The following is a 14,370-nucleotide window of genomic DNA, read 5'->3' on the forward strand; positions in this document are numbered from 1 at the left end:
GTCTACATTTACTACACGACCACAGTGAGAGATTTATGCTATTACTCTGTCAAAAAAAAACTGAGGAACCACTCTGATCAGAATCCTATACAGGCAAACAGGAAAGACATCAAAAAAGAGTCTCTCAACCGGAAACTCTCATAAATAACAAACTTTCATAGCAAACGGGCTTCACTAAATAAGACCAGGAGATTCTACATTACACTTCACCTTCTACAAAGGAAAAAGACTGACAACTGTCTAATACCCTACTTGCCACATGTGGGCACCAACCGTGGACGCCTAACCCACCAGCAATATCGTCAATTATTCCCAATACTTAATATCTCGAGGCTCACTCAGCCGAAGAAAAAGTCTGTTCTATCTCAGGGACTCTCTTTCTTGCCCTGCCACCCCCCAAACATGATACAGTTTCTGCAGTGATTGGAAGCTTATTTCAACTGTTCCCTCCAAGAATACTTTCAGGTGATAACGCTGAACAGTAGCCCTCGTACTGGGACTACACCAGTTTACTGGCCTCAAGTAGCCCGACGCTAACCTTAGACGAACCACAAGGTGTGTGCACGAAGAAAGTTCCTAATCATCGGCTCTCTTCTCCTTTGTAGTAGAGGGGTTCGAGATTGAAAGTGTGACTGTCTGGACTAACGAACTCAGGAACCAATCCATGCAACAAACCTCGATGCCAACTCTGCCCACATATCTACACCAGTGACACCATCACAGGACCTAACCAGATCAGCCACACCATCACCGGTTCATTCACCTGCATGTCCACCAGTGTAATATACGCCATCATATGCCAGCAATGCCCATCTGCTATGTACCCATGGGAAGGAGTACATAGCCAAACTTTATTTCTCCCCAAGAATAGTGAGGTGCTTCAGGAGGAGCCCATTGTTGCATAAAGTCCAGTGGCTCTGGAAGGTGGAGAAAAGGAAAGGCAGCTTATATCATTATAGCATTTATTATTTTATTTATGGTAGTACGTGGATGCCCAAACTAAGAGCAGTGCCCTTTGGGTTAGGTAATGTACACATGGACAGAGAGATAGTCCCTGCCTTTAAGAGCTTAAAGTCAAAATAGACAAGACAAAGGATAGGAGGGAGACAGAAGCATAGAGAGGAGCAGTGACTTGCCCAATGGCCTGCAGCAGCTTAGCGGCAGAGCTGGGAATAGAACCCAGGAGTATTATTTCATGGTATGAAATAAGCTACTGAATGCATCTGCATATGCATGGCTAGGATAAGTACTAGTGAAAATCTGTTGATCTAGGAGTCCATTTTCCTTCCATCCGACCTCACCTCCATATTGGACATAGTGGGGCTCCTTGAGTTAGAGCTAGTTAAAAAAAAGGAAAGCAATTTTGAAAAAAAAAAAAAAATCAATTTCCACAGATGCCAACAGAACTTCTGGAGTTTGTTAGTTACTTTTGGTTACTATAAAAATAGGGCTGGATCCTGCTCCCATTGAAGTCAATAGGAGTTTTGCCATTGGAATCTGCTCCCACTGAAGTCAGTCTACAGAGATTTGTGGGGTTTTAGTCCTGCAAGTAAATAAAGCCACTATCATGTTTAGAATGCGCACAACATATTTTCTCTTTTCTGTTATAAAATGTTATTCTCTATGGAGAAAACCTTCAGTCCTGTTTCTTGCCCGAATCGCCAGGTTGGGCACTGATGAGAAAATGAAGAGTGATTCCTTTCCATAGACTGTGAATCCTCTCCACAGAGCCACTTTTCAACCAGTGTTACAGCCTTGAGGATTTAATAGGACAAGTCACAGAACCCTGATATGCCCCCTCTGCAGGTATGGAAGGATCTACACAGGAGCGAATCTTTCAGTCCACCATCCCCTTCCTATCCGTATTGCCTTGGTGTGCAGGAAACTACCCTAGAATTCATCTGCACACAGTGCAGGGGTTGCACCCCCCCGAACCAATCCTGTTCACTCCCTTACCAGTTCCGCTACCAGAATCTTTGATGGCCACAGAAACAAGCATAGGATTGACCCTTATGTATTCTTTAAATAAGTGCTATCACTGTAGTTTATTTTCTGTTTTAAAAAGCTGAAACCACTCAAAACTAACTGCAAAACAAACCTCTATGTGTGTGGGGACGCAGAAACATGCAATACGTGAACAGATTTTGGTAAGGATTTTTTTTGATTACATATAGGCCTTATACTACAAACACTTAAGCATGTGCACAACTCAATACTTTAGAATAGTCTTGTTGAACTCAAATTGGCATATCATGAAATGTGTGCATAAGTGATTGCAGGATGCGGACCTATATTTTAAATATATGGCCAAGTGACAACTACTTACAGTAGGTGTTCTTTTAGCAAACTGAAAAAATTAAAAAATAAATATGGTAAAATCCTCTGGATTTTAAAAACAGTATGATGGTATCTTTCATAATTTAAGTTTCTTTTAAAAATACACTCTAAAATTATACCTTAAAAACCTAAATAATTTTTTTTCTTAACTAATGTTATGAATAGTCTATTTTTTAGTTTTAGTTATGTATTTTTACAGAGTGCGCTTGGGGGAAATATTCACTTAAAGAATATGAAAGATAATGTGGAGTTATGCCTTTTCAAATCCAGAGGATTTTCTCCACAACGTACTGTAACCACAGCTTTAAATTAGACCAATTTTAAGCTCAAAACTTTGCAGTGCCTCTTTAGATCTTGATTCTATGAAGGCTTAGGCACATTCTTAACTTTACATACTGTGTGACTCATCCCACTGAAAACACTAAGAGCTTGTCTACAGACACAAATACTCAGGAAGTTAAGGCAAATCAATTAAAGGTGGGAAGTCAAGGAACATATATTAAAGCTCATTTAACCCTAAACCTCTCCTCCCCACTGACTCCACATGTGGATGCTCTCATTCAGGAGTAAAGTAACCTTAATTTGCTGTAACTTAATACTCATACTTTAACCTGTTTAGTCTTTTTATAAAAACAGAATAGTCAGGAAACAAGTTTTAGTTTTAATTTTCTAAGGTATCATTTCAGAGAGTATTTTTTAAAAAAAATTATGACCAAGGAGGATTAAGACCACTCTACTCTTAAGTGAGAGCATCCACATGGGAGATTAACATTCTTTAACTTATGCACATTGATTTCACATATTTAGTTGATCCACCTTAACTTTCCTGAATGTTCCAGTATAGCCATGCCCTAGTATGCACAGTTGCAAACACCCTATGTAGTGTTCAAGCTGGCTAACTCTAGATAGTATCTGGTCTAATGGAGTGCAAGACCACTATGGTAGATTTCATTAGTGTTGATTGTAGTTGTGGTGATTTAACTTCCAGTAAGTTGAACATTTATATTGCTCTAGGTAGATGGGCTGGGAGGGAGTAAGAGAGGTCAATATACAAGCTTTGCCTAGCTTTGGATATAGGCAAATAGCCACATGAAAAAGAAAATTTCCAGTCTTCTCAGTCAGTTGAACTGCACATTCCACTTTACACAGGTGTCAGAAAGGCAACAGATAGTTAAATAAAAAGCAAACGTCTAACTGTGAAGCACTGGTGAAGAACGTCACATTTGATCTATTCTCAATCTTTGCCCTTCACAATTAGGCCAAATTTGGTGATTATTAAGCAAAATTCCCTTGGCCTGAAATGGTCATTCAAATAAGGATCATAGAATTTGACACAGAATAGCTTTGTCTAATGAATTTCATCATCCATAACTATTCTTTTGTAGTTTGCAATTGCTTCAATCATTGCAATCCCTGAACAATTTAAATGTAAAGGTACTATCCAGATTTTAGACTGGATATTGATTGGTTTAAATAGATTGCCAATTATTTATTTTTAAATGAAGTAACTTGTGTCTCAGATCAGCTGCAATTATCAAATTGCTCTGTTCAGATATAACATGCAGCTTTGAAGGAAACTAGAAAGCTGTTTTTCCCTTCTTATTATCTTCACTTTTCACATGGGATGGATGTGACTCGTATTACAGTTAAAAGCACATTTTTAAGCATCCACAGTATTTGATATTTTAGGGCCTCTGCATTTTTCATTCCCCAGAGACCATGCAGAAGATATTTCAAGAAAAGGGCATCTTGGCAGGAGAAAACAGAACTTTTAAACCTCACTTGACCTTCATGAAGCTGTCAAAATCACCAGGGCTACGTAAGCAGGTAAGCTCAAATTTGATGCAGCACGACAGCAACCATCCAAAAAGTTTATTTTAGAGAACAAATGGTAAGCACACTAGTTTTACTTTAGCCATATTCTAGAGCAGTCAAGGTTCGACTTCTTTGTAACCAGGTGGGCTGGTAAGACTTTAAAATATTAGTCTTTTACGAAAACAGTGAATATGTAAAATATTTTGTCCAAAGTTGTACTACAAAATACTATTCTTGATAGTCTCGATATGTTAACAATTATGGTCTATTTTATCTTGCAAAAGAATCTAAAGATTACAATTATTGTCTGGATTATTGCTCCAGTGTACCTTAAATAAAGATTTTTGAATTATACGGAAATTAACTGCCCAGCATGTAGGACTACTGACTCTGGAATGAAGAGCATTTATAATAATATGAGTTGATACATCATATCTTTCAGGCTGCCTTTTTGGGGGGAGGTCCTCCTGTTTTTCTTGCAACTGCATTGTCCTCTCCCAGTGGCATTCTGCTTTCCATTCTAATGGGAAAACAAAAAAGGCAAGCAACTTTCTGCATGAACCAAAGCACAGTAATTGAGGATCAGCCATAAGGGCAAGCTATTTTAACTTCATATTCTTTGCTAAAAATGTTTAATTATGTATGCTGATGTGAACAGATGCAGAGGAGATCTCCAAAATATTTGTTCTTTATCTCAGCTTTTGCTTGTGTAAATGAGATACTCGTTTGTTCATTGCAAGTTATTTATTAATCTATATAGTGTTATCCAATACTCTGAAATGGAGCTAATTCAACAGATCAAAACCATATCTGACTTTCATTCTTTTTGTACTTTTGAACTAACTTCCTCTCCTCCCCCTTCTACACTTCATTGTCTCTGAAGCTTACAAAAAAAAGGTGGGGGAGAGTGCTGTTTCAATAAACCTGGGATGAAATCCTCATCTCACTGAAGTCAATGCAAAACTCCTATTGACTTCAACTGAGGCAGGATTTCCTCTAGGATATTTTGAAAGTGCTAAGTAATAAACATTTGTTTTATTTGAGCTTAACTCAGTTTTAAGAACTCATTCAGTTATACTGAACCAAGTGTTACATTTTTTTTCCCTTTGGTGAGCTGGGGAAACAATTGCTTCACTGCAGTGTTGACAGAAACAATATGAACTGTTTAGGTCAGTTGATTTTATAAAAAATACTTTGTAATAAATGTGCTTAGAATACATGTATTTGAAATAACTTTACTAATTGCAAAATTTACTCTCTGTTATTTGATAATATAGTGTACAAATTTTAGCAATGTTTGTCCCATCTTTTGAGGTGGTCTTGATAAGAAAAGTCAGGAGCATTCATTATAGTTGTGATTGTCTTCTAAACCTGGTAACATAATTACTGTCTGTCTGAAGTTTAGCTTATAGACAGATTTGTCTGAGGAGACACCTGGAAAGTCAGTTACATTTTATGTGCAAACTGGAGGTATGTAAGCATTGCGACATCAGGGGGTGCCAACTTCAGGAACAGATGCTCTGTCTAGCATAAATAAAGAAGATTCCAAGCAATCCAATTATAGCAATACGTACGTGAAACAATATAAAAGGTATGGAATTCTTCAGGTACAGCTTTCCCCATTAGACCATAGTTTGTTTGTATGGTCCACCTATTGAGGTCCTGATTAATCAATACACTCAAAGGACATGCTTAAATACTTTGTTATCTCCTGGGGTAAGCCCCCTGTTGTAGCTAAGATAAAAAAAGGTTGTTTTTCTTTCGTTTTCCCATCTCCTGTTTATCACATGAAAAAAGTGGAAGCTTTAACCTAAGTTTGTTTTTAATAGTAGATTGTGGCAGAATGGCTTTGTTTCACTTGGTTGTTGAACCATACTACTTTATTTAAGCTTTTAAAAACTTTTATGTAGCATCAGGACACACATTGTGTGTGCTGGGTGCTATATAAGCAAAAATGTTACCACGTTTGTCTTCTGTTTTTTGGAAGATAGAGACGAGATAAAATTAATTAAATGTACAAGGTTATTATTTATCATGGGGTACAGGTAATGTACTGAGAAAGACTTATGCTTCTTGATTTGTTTGGATTGTTTTCTGTTGACACTGTGTGGCAGAAAAAAACAGTTTCTAAACAAAGTTCATAATCCATATCTGGATTATGCACAGTATGTATTGTGACCTCTCTCTTTTTACTGCATATGCTGTGCTGAATTCCAGGACAAGCAAGAAAAGAGATATGACACATCCTTTTAACTACACTATTACTTGCCTTACTCATGCAAAACTCCACACTAGATTCTTTGATTATAAATAGTACATCAATAAAGGTAACAATGGTAAGAAAGAGAACAAACATAAAAGCAATCATGGACACAAAAGTGTGACCCACAATAACTATTTAATACAAGTTTATATTCCACTCCAGTTCCCATTATGATGTTACATCATTTTAAACCGAGCTATATTTCCATGCAACTATTTTTTTCTGCCCCTGTATAGCATTTTATGTGAATTTCTTATCATTCTCTTCTTTGACATGCATAAGTAAAGTTATTCCTGGAACTAGCATTATTTGTCAAAATATTGCATGAAAAGAAAAGGTGCTGTTGTTTAAAATGTATACATAAAAAGCTAATGTCAAAGTATTTTATTTTGATAAACATTACAGGGAAAATGTTTACAGACAACATTGGGAGTACCACTAACAGGTATCAAAAATGCTTAAGTAGAAAATTATATAGTTGGGTTGAATAAAATCTTGGATTGTAAAACAGTCTTTTTGAATACAACTTTAAAGATACACCACAGTAGTTTAAGGGCATAACAAACATAAAAAGTAGGAAATCAAGGAAGGAACTAAAGACTTCAGGACACAAGTTCTGGCTGACATGGCATAGCACTTACTATTGTAAAAGTCACACTACTGTGTAGAGATGTTCATTAACCACACACAGTTATTTCTAATGTTATTTATTTTAATGTCAGATGGCATTAGGGTGTATGAGATATTTACTATTTTCCCAATGTGCATTATTTTACATTTAATCAACATAATGCTGCCCTGTACTCTAATGTGTTGGTCTCCACAGTAGCTAATAACAAAATCAAATTACTGTCATCCTAATTCATATTACTTCTCCAGAACACTGAATAATAAATATACTAGTGGCTTAGCTATTAAGTGATATGCCATAGAAAATACCATGGGAGATTGATATTAAATAACAGTAAACACTATTAAATGGGATATTTCTTTGTCAAAACTCGCTCCATCTTAAGAAGCAGCATTTACTATCATTCTTTGTTTCCTATTGTTTAATCAGTTCTTTGTGCACATTTCCTCTTAGTATAGTAAATAAACAAAGCATAAAAAGGTGAAGATAACTCATTTTAACAACAGTTTAAATGAATTTTTAGATCATGCAACAACAGTATTACAAGTAACAGAGAAAAATTAATAAAGGTTATCGTAGGAAGAGCATATATATAACATTGTAAAGTAACAGCTGATAGATCAAAAATAATTTAAAATACAAACCACCGGATTGATAGTTATAAACATTCAGGACAGAAGTAATTAAAATTTTGGAGTTTTCTGTCTTAAAGAAGCAGTTAACCCAACCCTTCAGAGGATTACTGATCTCACTAAATTTATTTAAATTACATTTTGGGAAAATTGATAAAACATTACATTTCTCCATCTACTGCAAATATACCTAGAGCTTCAGGGGAAAAGATAGAAAATTCTTGAGGAACAAAAATTCTGAAAAGTTACTTTTCCAAGGCTGTAAAATATTTAATAAAAGAAATTACTGAGTTCAAAATGAAGGTTCTGTAACTCTACAGAGGTGTGAAAAGTAAATCTCTTCAAGAGATTACCCTTAAGACATTTAAAGCTACAGAAAAGTAAAAAGTCAGACTTCTTTTATTTAATGGAATAGAAGCTAATGAAGGATGAAAACATTAGCTGCTACATTTACATTGAGTTAATTGGAAGAGAGAAAATCTCTCTGGAATTCTTCCCCCCCTTCCCCCCGGTTTCTCAGGTGAGAAAAAGAACATAGTTTACAATAATTGATGGAAGTGGAAGACAGTTAATCAAACTTGGCCCCTTAGGTCCAGTGGGACAATTTTGGGGACGAATGAGTTAATTGAAAAGTTTCCCCAAATGCTGATACCACATTCTCCATTCCTACCTTGGACTATGAGCCCCTGTGGAAGGAGATAACATGAAACAATTTAGGTCCTGATCCTGGAAAGACTTGAGCATATGCATAACTTTATGCATATGTGTAAGTCTTTCCAGGGCTGGGGCTTTCAACAATAAAATATATGGGGCAGGTACCATATCTTCTATGCATTGTCCAGTGCTGGACACACATTGCCTACAATATATAATGAAAGAAGTGAGTTCGTTTTGTGGTTACAGACAACACTCCTATCCCCAGGTCTACCACTAACTGCTGTGTGACTTTGGTGAAATGAAGTATTGAGAGGTTGTGACTGACTCAATCTATTACTTATTTGTTATGAGGCTTCATTGATAAATGCTGTACGGTGATTCAAAATCCTTCAATGCAAAGGGCTAAAGAACTGCAAATATTATTATAAAATTGAGTCCTTAAATTGTACTGCCTGACTATGCTGAATTTCTTTGATCATTTCTGCTTAATTAGGTCCTTAGTGAGTAAAACAAAATCATGTAATTACAAACCACAGGCAAGGCTATTTTAAAAGTAACGGCACAAGGCCTGATTCATTGTTGCTCCGCAGCTTGCATAGTCACGGACACCATTTGCAAAGCAAATGCAATCAGATCGGGAATATTTTCAACTCACTTTGCACTAATGTAAGTGACTGTACAGGCTGCAGTGCAGTGGTGAATTAGGCCACTATAGGTAAATGAGTCTATGATTTAACTGCAGTGATAAGTTAATTGCATAGTTGCTGCACATTGTTTTGAAGACAGTACATTATAATTCTATTGGAAAGAATAGTAACTGCCTGTTGCTGTAATTTATCCCTGTTGTCGTCTCCTGTAATTGTGTTAATTTGTCACCACTGTATGTTTTCTTTATTTGAATCTATAGTTGTATATTTTGTAGTCTGATAGCACACCACATAATGCGTTAAAGGAAAAATCACAACATTGCAACAAAATCAAAGTTCTGTCTCAATCAAAATCCTACTGATATGCAATCTGACTAATTAATTATACTTGCCATTTTCAGCTACATACACTAAACAAATTAGAAGATATTTAGCATTGAAAGTTATGAAGTTAACAATTTTTTTTCTTAGTGGATGACTGATGCAAACCTTTCCTCATTTTAAGTAAAATTAGCATATTTAGCTCCTTGAAACCACCATCCTCAAGCAAGTTCAGCATAAAGAAAATATAGTAGCACTGTCTACGTCTTCTGCTAGCTCTGTCGTGAGCGGCAATAGCATAGTTTTGGCATTCAGTCCTAGCTGTCAGATGCCCTGCCATTTTGTTTGGATGTGGCAGCTGAGTCACATCACAAGAAAAGTCAGCATACTGAGTCCTACTTCTGCTTTACTTATCTAACAATATGCTCTGCTGTTGCTGGTTGGTGCTATGAACATTTGTTATTACATCATTCGTCAAACATTGTCTTCACTAAAGATTCTTTCATTGATGGTCTGTACAAGGGGAGGGGGAGTGAGGAAGCAAAAGACTAGCCACACCTTCCTCCCAATGCAATTTCCCCATCCTCAAATTTTCATTTAAAACTCGGAGATAATTTAAAATGTTAATCTCTGTCTTAAATTCTCAATACATTCTTCAATTCCCTTGTGTTCTGTATGTTTCTAAAAGTAAGTGGAGTCAAAAATAATAAAGTTTGATCCTTATAATATAAAACCAAAGGGGAGAGAGCAGTTCCTGTTTCAGCAAACCAAAATGCATCCTCACATGGTTCTGCCAATGCATGCTGATTCTGCCCTGCAACATTCCATTTATGACAGCTCCTAGCTTTTGCTGAGCAGAGACTGTCCATTAAGATAAATTATGTGATTGCTTTATTATGTGAACATCCAGCAGCAAGCAGGATGAAACTACAATTAAGTTTCTACTGGTGACCAATAATAAGCAGAGTTCGAATGTGGACTTCCCCAGAAGTAATACACTATAAGGTTGTTAAATCACCGCATCACCAACCCCCACTGGGTGTGCCATTTTTCTGGACAAGACAGTTAGTGGTGTAAGAAATGTCTTACAGCCCATGACATCACCCCATTTTCCCTTCTATTATCCTCATTCTCAATGCCCTGCACAGTTACAAATGTTTTTTTTCTGATTCAAGGGAACAGGATACACATTTCTGTGCAATGTCTTGATCCTGATCTGAAAGTGACTAGAAGAGTCACTATAGTGTGATGCAACACACTCTCTTGCATTAGGGACTGAACACTTTACCCTTACAGTATTATCAGCTGAGGAAGGATGTATCATGGATAGGTCCCAAATTATGATCCTGTACACAATGACTATGTTGTACTTCTATAGCACCTTTCATCTGTCAATCTTAAAGCACTTTACAAACCTTTAAGCCTCAGTATGTGCTCTGAAGTAGTTAGATTATTATGTACTCATTTTACAAATGAGTAAACAGGTACAAAGAGGTTAAGACTTTACCTCAAGGTCACACAGATGGAAGAGAAACCAAGGTTCCTGACTTCCCGCCCTCCTGCGCTGCTACTACTAGATAAAAAGGTCACATCTCACACAGATAGGTAGCCACAACATTTGTTTGAAACAGGAAAAAGGAAACATAACTTTTACAATAAAAATATTTTAAAATTTAAATATGGGGTCGGAGCATTGGTCAGACACATTACTGATCATTGCAGAAGTTATTTCATTTCCCCTGGAGAGCATAGATCTCTTGTCCATGGGGTTTTTCAGCTGGATATTGGGTGGTTGCTTCTGTATGTTGGATTGCATTTCATATTTAGAGTTGAAGAAAATTCACTGAAGGGATATTATTGCCATTAATATCAAAATTATAGGGACATTTTAAGCTTCTCCCACCAAAATGTTTGTTGTTTGACAGCAATGGAGGCCTATAGCATATAGTCCATGTTTCTAGGGTTACATGGGTACAGAATGGAGGCTGCGGAGGGCAGCACTTCCTGACTCATGAACTTCTCTAAGTCCACATGAGAGTCATCAAGGTCTAGGCAAAGGAACTTTTCCACCAGAGACTTGCATCTCTCTACCTGGTTCCCTTTGGATGGATGATCAATACATCTAATAGGTTTTCCATTTCGGATAAGCTCTGATACTTCCATTCCTCGTGCAATCACTTTGGGTGGCATCCCAGCCAGTGCAGCAATATTGGCAGCATGGCTAACAGTAGACACCCCCTCCTTGAGCTGATAGAAGAATATTAACTCATCTCCATCTTGGTGGGTCTCCATTGTCAAGTACTGCACAAGAGGGGTGTCAGGAAGGAGCTTCAGCTGCACCAAGCTGTGAAAATTAGTGGAGACAAAGACCTGCGGGCACCGAGTTCCTTGGTTGAGCCAGTGCCTCAGCACAGCGGCCAGAAGGGAGAGGCCATCCACTGTGTTGGTCCCTTTGCCAAACTCATCAATGAGTACCAAGGACCTTTCAGTGGCATTGTTCACTGCTTTGGCAACCTGGTTGAGATCAATCATGAAAGTGGAGAGTCCCAAAGATACTGATTCTCTGCTGTGAATCCTGGTGTAAATCCCATCTACTGCCCCAATCTCAGCCTCTGCAGCAGGGACATAGCTGCCAATTAGGGCCATGAATGTTATAAGGCCCACCATTTTTAAGTACACACTCTTCCCAGATGAGTTAGGCCCTGTAAGGATCTTTATCCGCCCATTAGCCTCACCACTGTTCACAGGATTGGGCACATAAGTCTTTGCACATAGCTCCATGAGTGGATGCCTGCCATCCTTGATGTGGATGCCATGGCGGTGGGTAAAGCATGGGCGGCTATAGCTATTCTCTCGAGCCATCACTGCCAGAGCTAGCAGCACATCTAGATGCGCTGTGTACTCAATCACACTGTTAAGCACTGCCGACTTCTCCAAGATCTTTGTCTGCATCTGGTGCATGATAAGTGTTTCCTGGTCTCTGATCTCACAGTGCAGGTCACCCAGAATGCTGTCTAGTTCCTTTGTCCTAGCACTTCTGTAATGCAGTTTATCCTCTGACAAGAACATGAAGTCCAGGCCTTCAATCTCAAAGTCACTCTTGTCCAACATTGTGGGCAGCCGTGGAATGGAAAGCAAGAATCCAATCAAGGGAATATAGATGACACAACAGGAAGGAATCCGATTGTCCAGGGTCTCCAATTCCTTCCGGGCCACCTCTGTAAGGAAGTCTGAGAGACCCATCAGCTTTCGTTTCTTTTCGTCAATGGTGGAATCCACATTGGGTCTGACAGTGAAGCGGTTTTCTGAGATACTGCCTTCAAAATCTACCACTTTGCTGATGAGACTGGCAATATAGTGCAGATCATCGGTGAAGACCTGTGAAATGGTCTGGAAGAGCTCGATGCTGCTAGGCAGGGAGCGGCATGTATCTCTGAGGCACACTGCACTATAAACTGTCTTGTAAAGTGCCTGCCAGTCACTGACCTTTGTATGTGAAAGAGTCATTCTTCTCAGAATCTGAGGTACATTTTTTATATTCTTGAGGCAGTCTTGAAGAGTCAGGACTGTTTCATGGTTCTGAGCCAGCAAGAAGAACTGTATAACATCCAGCCGTTTGTTCAGCTGTGTAAGGTTCCGGGTGGGCCGCATGAGCCACAACCTCATCAGTTTCTCTCCCCACTTGCACCTGCAGCGGTTCAAAATCCCATACAAACTGAGTCCTTCTTTCAGCCCACTGGCCAGCTTGTAAACAGAAGGATGCACCTCACTTTTAAATATCTGTAGGACACAGTAAGTATCTTGGTCCATATTCACAATATCCATGAGCACAAACTTTTTAAAGGCCAAGATGGGAACTCCGATTGTGCTATCTTCCAGTTCAACTCCGATCCGCCTCCTGTCAAGAAACTTCAACAGCCCACCTAATGCTCGTACCATGAGTGGGCTCTCAAAGGGAATGATGGAGGACAAATAGAGGATTTTCTCTGTTGCAGTCATATGAGAGGGAATGAAAGGGAATTGCCTAGATAGGATCCGCTGTTTGCTCACTTCCAGGCCAAAGTCCATATTGGGAAAGAGGACAATTTCTGGTTTGTCCACATCCCCAGTAGCAGCACCTATATTGGTCAGGAATTTGGCAATGTTGTGATCCTGCTTGGCACTAGTCACTATACATCGAGGAAGGACTTCATCAATCACTTTCTGCAGCAGCTTGAGGTCGTCATTATCAGGCATGTCGGGCATGAAGTAGACTGAGCAGTCTCCTGTGTCATAATAAGTGATCCCCAGCTGCCCTACATACCACAACACACACATGTATATCTGAGGTTGCTCTTGCTCCTCCTCTTGTTCAGGCACAGGTGGAGGTGGGAGACAATGGGTGTTCAGTGAAGCAGTGGTGCTCATTCTAGCTAGTTCCAGGAGCTGTGTGGCTGGTGAAGATGGACATTTTTGTTGGACACATCACATAAATCCCTTCCCCAGGAACTGACTCTCTTCACTTGTCCATTTTATCCACCTCCCAGCTACTACCTGATCCACTTCACTCCTTTCCCTCTCTGGGCCGCCTGCCCCTTTTCCAACAGCTTTCTGCTGCTTGCATCAGTCCTCTCTACCCACACTCCTGCTGTATGCAAATCCTCTTCCTTCAAGAGGTAATGAGCAGGCTGTGTTGAACCACGAAATGAGTTGGATGGTTGGGCTGAGAGTTTGGCTCTAGTAGGCCCCAAGTATCCCTGGTTAGTGTGAATAATAATGAGGAATGGATCTCATTTCCTGCTGTGAGTACAGTGGGCTATGGAAACTACTCTGTAGAAATTAAAAGCTAGTAGAGTCAGCACCTAACTGCCTGCTTGGACATACAGTCACACTCCATAACTACATGTATGGGCATTCGTGAGTACACATGGAAATGACCATTCTATGCACACAGACCCACCTCCATGGGCATATTCACACAATGCCACCCCACACTCACTACCTACACACCCAGCACTACTCTGTAAGCCCCCCCTCCATATGAACTCACAACACACCACCCCAGGTGATCACATTAGTCTCACATAT

General features: G+C 39.0%; 2 protein-coding genes across 6 annotated transcripts in view; one reads left to right on the plus strand and one right to left on the minus strand.

The window, feature by feature from the left end:
- Positions 1–14,370, plus strand: part of AKAP7 (A-kinase anchoring protein 7) — a 145,440-nt gene that overhangs the window by 61,372 nt on the left and 69,698 nt on the right. For all 5 annotated transcript variants that reach the window (XM_032800788.2, XM_032800792.2, XM_032800791.2 and 2 more), the window contains exon 6: positions 4,052–4,164. In XM_032800788.2, the coding sequence (XP_032656679.1) occupies positions 4,052–4,164 (113 nt within the window). The remainder of the gene's footprint in view (positions 1–4,051; positions 4,165–14,370) is intronic.
- On the minus strand, positions 11,239–13,769 carry MSH5 (mutS homolog 5). Its single transcript, XM_032800780.2, has one exon. The coding sequence runs from the start codon at positions 13,708–13,710 to the stop codon at positions 11,239–11,241; it is 2,472 nt and encodes an 823-aa protein (XP_032656671.1). The 5' UTR covers positions 13,711–13,769.

Source organism: Chelonoidis abingdonii, chromosome 3, assembly GCF_003597395.2.
Source record: "Chelonoidis abingdonii isolate Lonesome George chromosome 3, CheloAbing_2.0, whole genome shotgun sequence".
In the NCBI taxonomy this organism is placed as follows: domain Eukaryota; kingdom Metazoa; phylum Chordata; order Testudines; family Testudinidae; genus Chelonoidis; species Chelonoidis abingdonii.

Excerpts from the sequence above, each read along its gene's own strand:
- MSH5 (XM_032800780.2), bottom strand. The coding sequence starts at position 13,710 with ATGAGCACCACTGCTTCACTGAACACCCATTGTCTCCCACCTCCACCT.